General features: G+C 49.9%; 1 protein-coding gene across 1 annotated transcript in view; it reads right to left on the bottom strand.

The window, feature by feature from the left end:
* Window positions 1-9,687, bottom strand: part of LVRN (laeverin) — a 97,594-nt gene that overhangs the window by 60,237 nt on the left and 27,670 nt on the right. The window contains exons 4-5 of the mRNA XM_006158394.2: window positions 8,766-8,905; window positions 4,296-4,422 (exon numbers count right to left, since the gene is read on the bottom strand). Of these exons, the coding sequence (XP_006158456.1) occupies window positions 4,296-4,422; window positions 8,766-8,905 (267 nt within the window). The remainder of the gene's footprint in view (window positions 1-4,295; window positions 4,423-8,765; window positions 8,906-9,687) is intronic.

Below are 9,687 nucleotides of genomic sequence, written 5' to 3'. Positions count from 1 at the left end.
GTGTGGAAGCACAGCTGGGCTACTGGTCATAAGACAGTCCTATGTTAGCTGTGTTTTCTGTAATTTGTGAAAGAGCACATGCCACGTGAGAGCGAGCGAAGCGGCCTCCCCGGGCTGTCACGCTGCTGTCACCTGTGCCGGGTCCTGGCCCTGAAGGCACATCCCTGGCATAATTTCGGCCCACTGGGTCCAGGGCTCAAGCCCCTGTCAGCGCGTGGCCTCAGTTCCACATCCCAGCGCACTGCTAGCTGTGTTTTCTGTAATTTGTGAAAGAGCACATGCCACGTGAGAGCGAGCGAAGCGGCCTCCCCGGGCTGTCACGCTGCTGTCACCTGTGCCGGGTCCTGGCCCTGAAGGCACATCCCTGGCATAATTTCGGCCCACTGGGTCCAGGGCTCAAGCCCCTGTCAGCGCGTGGCCTCAGTTCCACATCCCAGCGCACTGCAGCCGGCTGTGGAGGCGGGGCGGCGGAGGCCTCTCTAAGGAGCTGCCACGCTGTTCTCCCAGTGGCTGTGCGACTCCCAGCCCCTCGCCTCAGAGGCCCACTTTCTGCACAGCCTGGCCAGCACTTCTGCTTCATAGGGAGAGGTTTGCTATGGGGCACGTGCACTTGTTGGAGAGCCTCAGAGAAAGTGAGAAATTCTCGACATTGATGACTTCTTCATAAATTTCTCAGTCACACGCATCCTTTTCTGTAAAGTTCATATTCATTTATCTTTTACTTATTTTTTCTATTGAGTGTATTTTTCTTTATTATTTGTAGACGTTCTTTATATATTTGGGACACTCCGATCACCGCTTTTTAAACCCTCTGTTTAAGAATTCGCCTACTGAGCCAGAACTCTCTCTCACTGCTGCAATTTGTTGTTTATGTGCTAACACAGAGGCGATCCCCTCAGCTCGACTACTGGAACTGAGCTGGGCCCCCTGCTACGTTCACACAGCGTCCAGGAAAGGGACAGTGCCCAGGTGCTCAGCAAAGTGTCACTCCTTGTGATCTCTGTCCCCCGCCTTGTGGATGAGGTCGTACTTGAATCCTATTGCTTCCTTGCTGCAGTTGCGTAAGAGCAGTCCCAACCCTTTTGCACCAGGAATCATGTCATGGGAGACAATTTTTCCACAAACTGGGGGCCAAAGGGGATGGTTTCCGGATGATTCAAGTGTGTTCCATTTATTGTGCACTTTAATTTTATTATTATTACATGTAACAATAAAGACCAATAGCAATCCACGGCGGAGGTTGGAGAATCCCAACGTATACGATGTATACGCATACAGCTAGTACACTTGCTGGTAAAAGCAAACCAAAACGTGTGGAGACTTGCCATTTAAAAAAAAAAAATGCCAGACCAGCAGTTGGCATAATGGCTATGTCACTGGATTCCCATGTAGTCGACCACAGTTTAAACTCACACCGGGCGTGTGTGCGTGCGTGCCCAAGATCCCAAGAGGAGAATGGAGGAGAAGGGATTGTGGCATGGCCATTCCCCCTGGGGGTGGTGTCTCACTTTCTCTTTTTGGTGAGCACAGTGCCCTATACCAAATGAAAAATAATAATAATAAATGAAAATAAGGGAATAAATAGACTTATGATGAAAAAAAAAAAAAGTATGATAATCCAAACACTAATCTACCAGTATTGATCTCTCTTTTTAAAATTATTTATTTAATTTTATCCATTATTATTATTAAATTTGCTATAGAGCACGTGCATATGTGCATTCACCAAAAAGAGACAGAGAGAGGTAAAGTAAGACAGCAAGCCGCTTGGGCTGGCAAGCAGCATGGTGATTAAGGGTGTTGTGCTCCCACACGGCCAACTGCAGTTCGAATCCCAGACCTGGAGGTTTGCTTTTTCACTTTCCCTCACTCTCTCACTCCATCCCTCTCTGGTCAAATTAAAATAAATAAATAGAGTTAAATAAAATAATTTAAAAAGAAGGAAAGCTGCCAGGTCTGGGACTGGAACCACAGTCCGTCATGTGGAAGTCCAACATACCACACCACCTGCCAACCCCTGTATTCTGCTATTTCCATTAATTTTTTTACTTTAAATAGAGTGAATTAAAATGCTAGCAACACCAGGAAAAATGTTGTTTGGGATAACGGATATGTGAGCACCATTTGTCTGACCCCGGATTCTCAGGCTTAGCGCTCACTGAAGAGTTACAGGCTAAGCTAGACAACAGAGAGAAGGACCCAAATCTGTCCTCCTGCCTCGCTGAGCACTGCCAGGGAAGGCATTTATTTATTTGTGTTCTGTTTCAATTTGTGTGTGACTCAACCAAGAGGTAGAGTCATTCATTAGTGTTAGTTTAGCTTTCTCCTAAAGATCCAGTAATAGAGAAATTTATTTTAATCACCTATTCATCAAAATGAAGTTCTGATTGAGCAACACTACGGAAACACACAGAGAAACATTTTTTGAGATGACATGAAAGATTATATGTACACAGCCCTCCAGAGGTTGATACTCTGTTAGGAAAGGAAGTAGAATTACGAACTGATCGTTTGACCCCCTCCAACTCCGCGAAGGCAAGTTACTCCTCGCCTAATGAGGGAGGCCGGGTGCTGGTGGTCGAGGCCCAGGTGGAGAGGTGCACAGGGTACTGTGAAAGCATGAGTAAGAGTCGGGGCAGCTTCCTGGAGGAAGAGGCGCTGAGCTGAGAAATACAAGAAACGATGACCTGCTCCCGCTGGACGGAAGGCAGTCCAGGACGTGCAGACAGCATGTGGGCGAGCCTGGAGCAGAGATGATGAGAGCAGAGGAGGGGCAGAGGCAGCGTTAGGGCCCCTTCGTCCCCCGCTTGAGGAGCTGCCCAATGCCCCGATATTGGTAAGAGACGCTCCATTATAAAGACGTGGGAGGAGGTCTGGGCTTTACCTCCAGGGCAGTGAGATGCCACAGAGAGATTTTAGAAAGGACAGTAGCAAGATCAGTTTTCTCTGGAAAGATCTCTCTGGCTTTACATGGAGGACGAAATAGCAAGAGGAAGGTGGAAGGACGGCGAGAGGACAGTCGGGTAGAGATGGTGACGCACCAGGGAGTGGAGAGAAGGCAGAGTAGGACCCAGTAAAGTGACGGAGGGAGAGGTGTCCCCAGGGAACAAGGTATCAAGGAGAAGTCCAAATTCGTCACTGAAATAAACACGAGGGAACTTCGGCTGCCTCCACCAGGGTCACCCCAGCAGCTTCCAGCCACCGAGGTCCCAAGCCTGGGCCCCAGCTGCTTTCCCCGCTCAGTGGCAGGTGACCTGCAGTCTCCCTGCAGGGCTGAAGCTGGCCCAACCCTCCACTCCTCTCGCCTTCTAGCCAGAATGCTCCAGCTGCAGAGACCCTGGCCTCCTGGCTCAGGAGGTGCGGGCTCTCAAATACTCCCTCCCGCCTCTTGCACCCTCTGGCAGCACGGGCAGGACATACTTCAACTAGCGGGTCAGAGGAGCAAACCTCCTTTACACACACTCTCAATTCAAAGAGAAGAAACGCTCAACAACTTTCGGAGCTGAGTGGCTCATACAATTTTATTTCTTTTATTTTGAGAATTTTTGCTACAGGGTGTGTGTGCTCACCGGAGACACAAAGACAGAGAGAGAAAGTGAGAACCACCTCCCCAGGGGGGACGGCCACCCCTCAATCCCTTCTCCTCCATTCTCCTCGAGGGATTTTGCGTCTGCGTGCACACACACCAGACATGAGTTTCAAGCTGCCTGGTTCAGGACCTGAGCTGCGCTTGACCATGTGAGCGTCCAGCGTCTTAACCACTACACCCCTGCTGGCCCTAACTCAATTTTAAGGGCATTCCCATATAGATGAGAGATCAAATATTTACATATTCTCTACCACATCATATTATTTTCATATAAAACTCCAATTTTATACAATGAAAATTCATAGACAGGACCACCATGTTCGAATCCATTGACTCACAGCTAAAAACTATTGGGGGAAAAAAACTTACCGCAGGGGCCTGGGTAGCTCATCAAACCCACAGGCTAAAAGGACCCAGCACACAGCATGCACACTGCATTAGGAGAGGCCACAGCGCAAGGCCGTCGAGGGCCAGGAGGATGGAAGCCCGGGGCTCCTGAACTCCCACCGGCCATGGCACTGCACAGAGGAAGAGCCGAGGCCTCCGTGTGTTTGGACGGTGAAGGATGTAGGGACGGAGGCCAAGAAGCTTGCTCCGAAATCGCAGCTAGTGACAGTGGGTCCCTGAAGGCTCATGTGTGTACGGCCTGCCTTCAATCCGGGGCCCGGAACAGGAAGCCAAAAGCATGAGGAGGAAGGAGGCTCACCTGTTTTGGGAAGAGGGTAACTGATATTTAATAAGTCCTCCAGAAAAGAGAAGATGGGACCTGCGGCGTTCAAAGCATAGTCTGCATCTCCATTTGCAATGGCATCTTTCCGGGCCCAGATGCGTATCTACATTGAGACAAAGAAGCTGTGGTTAGGAAAAGCAACAGCGATTTGGAACGTGGCAACCTGCTTGCTTCAACTTCGAGTTACTCTAAGGCCTTACTTTTTCAGAAGAAACTTGACAGAACGTTTAAATGTGTATGTGTGCTGAGAAAACCCCAGAAGGTTCATCGGGTTCTGAAAAATTATTCCCCCATAAAGCGAGTTATTTCAGTCTTTTATTTTTTTTTTTTTCTCAAGAATCACTCTCGGGATCTTGGGCATGCACGCACACGCGCCCGGCGTGAGTTTTAAGCCACCGGGTCCGGGACACGAACCGCGGTCGACTACGTGGGAATCCAGCGACATAGCCATTACGCTAACTGCTGGTTCCCTCAGTCTTTGAAATAACACGGGTAACTCTATACTTATAAACAGTCCTTGGAACTGCCCACACCATGCTCTAATTTCACAAAAATGCAATGTAGACTCCGTATAAAAGGACCCGGCTTTCCTTGTCAGGACTTATTTCTAGTGATCTAATGTAGAATTGCGCTGTTGGAGGGGACGTTAGACAGGACGGTACGTGTCAAACAAATTCGAACTACGCAAATTATAAATAGGGGACCAGCAGTTGCCATAATGGCCATGCCGCTGGACTCCCATGTAGCCAACCACGGTTCGAGTCCCGGACCCGGTGGCTTAAACTCACAACAGGTGCTTGTGCCTGCGTCTCATGCCAGACGCATGTGCGTGCTTACCCAAGATCCCGAGAGGAGAATGGAGGAGAAAGGATTGCGGTGTGGCCATCCCCCCCCGGGGGGTGATTTCTCGCTTTCTGTCTCTTTCTGTCTCTGTCTTTCTGACGAGCACACATGCCCTATAGCAAAAACCCCTCAAAAAAAAATTACAAATGTCTCAAGGGACCAGCAGATGGCTTAATGGTTATGTCACTGGACTCTCAGGTAGTAGACAGCGGTCACACAGCAACCTCTTTCCCCCATTCTCCTCCAGGGATTTTGGGCACACACAAACATGTACCTGGTGTGATTTTCAAGCTGCCAGGTCTGGGACTCAAACCACAGTCTGCCATGTGGGAGTCCAGTTCCTTAACCGCTGTGCCACCTGCTGGCTCCAAGTCTTATGATTTTAAAGAAAGTGAATTACATTCTTTTTTTATTCTATTGCCAAATGAAACTCCTACTTTGGCAGGTAAGTGGAAACCCCTGCCATGTTTTGTCAGTTTTATGGAACTATACTGTTGTTTGGGCACTTGGAATTTACTGGAGTGGTTTTAATCACTAAACTGCACTTGCTTGAACATCCATTGTTTTTGCACTATAAAAACAGTTTTTACACTATACCAGTACCAACTGGATGAGTTTTAATAGAGTTACCAACATCAATGCTAAAGAATGTGCACAAACTCAAAAACCTTGGGATGAAAAGTAGAGGATAAAGGGTTAAATGCGTGTCCTGATTCGAGTTCAATTAATTTGAGAAAGAGCTGTCTGCAAAATATTGGAGAAAATGCTAAGAAAAAGAACGCAACACAGTATTTGCAGATCTGTACACTCTACGAATGCATGCGCCTTCCCCTGCTTTTATTTCTGCTGGGAAATTTGTCTTGAATTATGTGCGTCTGAATGACATCAGTGTTCAAGAACACTCCCCTTCCGCAGACTCCAACCACCTGTTAGAGGCTCCTGCCCAGTCCCTTCATTAGCGGTCCTGGGCTTCCTTCCTGCTGCAGAGCCCTCGCCAGGCTGGGAAAGACGGTCCCAGGTCACTGGAGGCCTGGCCTGACCTACGCCTTCTGCCCCCTTCTCCAGTTCCAGCATCTGAGGTGACAGAGGCCTACTCAACCGAAGCCTCACTAAGTAGGAATAACACTTATCACTCATCACTGTTAAGACAATGGAAACACTTTAACTGTAACCCTTTGTAAAATAACAGAAATGGCAGCGGATATTTATACGTTAATTTTCCATGTAAGGCTCCTTTCATAAATAACCATTCTGTACGCCAAAAATGAAACAAATGATGGTGACTTCAAGCTGGGCAGAAAGGAGGATGGCCCCGGGCAGAGCAGCAAGAACATAGATGAACGATTTGGAGAAGTAGCTTCAAGTTCTTTTGTTTTTTTTTTTGGAGAGGTTTTTCGCTATAGGGCGCGTGCGCTCGCCAGATAGACAGAGAGACAGAAAGCGAGAAATCACCCCCCGGGGGGATGGTCACGCCACAATCCCTTCTCCTCCATTCTCCTCTCGGGATCTTGGGCACGCACACACACGCGCCCGGCGTGAGTTTTAAGCCACTGGGTCCAGGACGCAAACCGCGGTCGACTACGTGGGAGTCCAGCAACATAGCCATTACGCTAACTGCTGGTTCCCGCTTCAAGTTCTTCAGAATCGGGCCAGCAGTGGTGTGGCGGTAAAAGTGCTAGACTCACATGGCCAACTCCTGGTTGAGTCCCAGACCCTGCCACCTGAGAAACAGTGGGCAGGTGCGTGTGCATGCCTGAAACCCAGATAGAAAGATGGAGGAGAAGGGATTTTGGCATGGCCATTCCCTCTGGGAGGACAATATCTCACTTTCTCTCTTTGTCTCTCTCCAGTGAGTGCACTTACCCGATAGCAAAAAATCTTAAAAATAGAAAGTGTCTTCAGAACCATGCCTGGCCCACCAGTGTGTTCCAGGGCCCTCCTGAGTCAACAGATTTTGACATCAAAAAGAGTATCTTCGCAGACAAGCATGCGTGTTAGCTTCGCTCAACGTCTGTCGTTCTCATCCCTCCCACCTTACCCTCATGCTGCACAGTAACCGCACTGTCCACGTCGCAGTCCCTCTCTGGAGTATGGGCGGTTTCCATGTGGCTGTCCACACACTACTCAAGCACACCTCCTCGAGCCGTGGAGGGTAGAAGGTGGACTCCCACTTCGTACAGCTGAGCCCTGGCCAAATGCAACATTCCACTGATAATTCACCCCAGGCTAACTGCTCTGGCTTTCTTAGCACACTGCACTTCCTGTCTGCTTCCACCCCAGACGGCATTCTTTTCAGGGCGGTCTTTTGTGAGACTTAGTGACGGTGCAGCGGTGCCTACTGTCACAAGCCACTCAAGATGTGGATGCTGAGGGATCGCTGTGGGTCTCTACCAGCTACAGGAGCAACGGGTCCACACCACGTGCCAAGCTCAAAGCTCGTGACTCCAGATCGCACCTGAGCAGATGAGTCAGTACGTGAGGGTCTGACTGGCTGATGTCATATCTCTGAATGTCAAGGATTTACTTGTCACTTCTGTAGGGAATTCAGGCTGAGGCCGACAGTGCAGGAAGAAAGCAAGCTGCTAAGTCATTCGGTAAGGAGTGTAGGAGCAGCTCTGAGACCCGCTCAGACTCAGTATCACAAGTTCGCCATTAAGGTTAGGAGTGAGGGGCAGGAGCTTTGAGTGACTCTTCCTGTGATGACGGCCTGACTCCCACAGCTCCCTCGTCTCCGCGTCGAGGATGCAAGCCTGGACGATCCTGAGTCCTTGGGCATCTCAGCCAGGAGGGAGGCCTCAGCTCCCTGAAGCTGACGTGACTGCTGGGTCATCAGAGAAGGCACGATGCATTTTTGCATAGAAAAACACGTCACAACTTTCCCAACGCCCTAACAGAAAGAATGGGACCTGAAGCATCTACCTTCCCTACCTCCACACTATACGAGAGAAGAGCCAGTGTGTAAAACATAGCCACCACCATCTCAGTCCTTTCCTAAGGAGTTACCGTGTAATGAGGGCTACACAGCTCCAGGAAGTGCTGCATGCCCCGGGGTCGGCAGCTGGACAGGGATGACACTCAACCTGCCTGCACAAGAGCAGCCATCGCCGTTGGTCCTGCCTGTTGTCTCGTGACCGGTTGCTGCCTGGCTGCACTGCGCTAGACCTGTGAGTGCCACTCCAGCTTCAAGGCTGTATCAACACTGCAGGCTCAGCAAGCGACAGGTGTCACACCTGAGCCGAGGTGTCCAAGTGCTGCTGCAGCAGCCTCCCCGTTCTCTCCTCTTCTGTGCCAAGCCAGAAACCGGCTGCCTTGAGGAAGGAGCTTAATGTGCAGCTTTCCGTGGAAACCTCTCCAAAGGGCTGCAGAGGGGAGAGTGATCTGCCCTTCTTCAAAGTCATTCTAAGAGCTCTCCAGAAACCGGCTGCCTTGAGGAAGGAGCTTAATGTGCAGCTTTCCGTGGAAACCTCTCCAAAGGGCTGCTCAAAGAGCTCTAATGAGGCTCGGGAGACAGAGCCAAGAGGTGGCTGAGGGGACGCAGGAAAGTGGGTGAGCCATCTCCAACCAGCACACGTTCCTGCACCGCGGGGAGCTCTCCTTACTCACCTCCTTGCCTCTTTCTGTCCTGTTGACCTGGTCAAAGTCACAGAGAGCAAACGCAGCTAGGTAAGTTGGCATCCGCGGCGTGGTGTCAAAGGTCGTGGCAGTCCACTTGCTTCCGTTCACATCTTCTTTTACAGACTGGCCTAGAGAAATTTAACGCAGTCCAGATCACTGTAGGTCTAAGCAATATCTGCCTTTGAAATAACCTGTCAGGTTAGCTGTCACCTAGCTGTCCCAACCACTCCCCAGTCTACCTAGCAGTTCAGATTTCACTCCCTATCCCAAAGCGTTAGGAAGACCTCACACGGCATCTTGGGCTCAGTCAGCACGACCGAGGGCCAGGTCCACGATCTGTGTTCGACCACGATCTCCCTCCCTCTCTTCCATCCATTCTACTGTTCCCTAGTCTAGCTCTTAATTTCTCATGACACTTAATCTAGAGCCGCCCAGGCCCAGGGTAGGTCAACAAGGTGCAATTCTACCATTCCCAGGTTTAAAGCTGAAATCAAACTCAGATGCCTGTGAGGGCCAGGCAGCTGTGGACAGGGCTGGGGCCCATAAGAGAGTGGTGGGGACCACGGCGGGGGCTGTGGGTGCAGCCCAGTCTGCAGAGGCGGCCTCTTCTCTGCTGTAACTGGCTGTTGTCACAGAAGAGGTGCAGGTCCAAGGTTAGATCACTGGGGTTTTTAAGACATAAACATTTAAATTCTTACATAAACTATCTGGATTTTTAAAAATTTGGAAATGAATTCAATGGAAAGGAAAATGTCATATGAGCCAAATAAAACACATCTGTGCCCCAGATTCAGAGCAAGCCCACCCACTTGTTATCACTGACGATCGATAGCTGAAGGCCCAACTAACGGACGGGCACACAGCCAAGGCATAAAAGCAGTGTAACATCCCAGCGGCTGCCACCACAGAC

Source organism: Tupaia chinensis, unplaced genomic scaffold (assembly GCF_000334495.1).
Source record: "Tupaia chinensis unplaced genomic scaffold, TupChi_1.0 Scaffold000591_1, whole genome shotgun sequence".
Classification (NCBI taxonomy): Eukaryota; Metazoa; Chordata; class Mammalia; order Scandentia; family Tupaiidae; genus Tupaia; species Tupaia belangeri.
The sequence above is the reverse complement of the archived record's forward strand: the minus strand, read 5'-3'. Positions and strand labels throughout refer to the sequence as shown.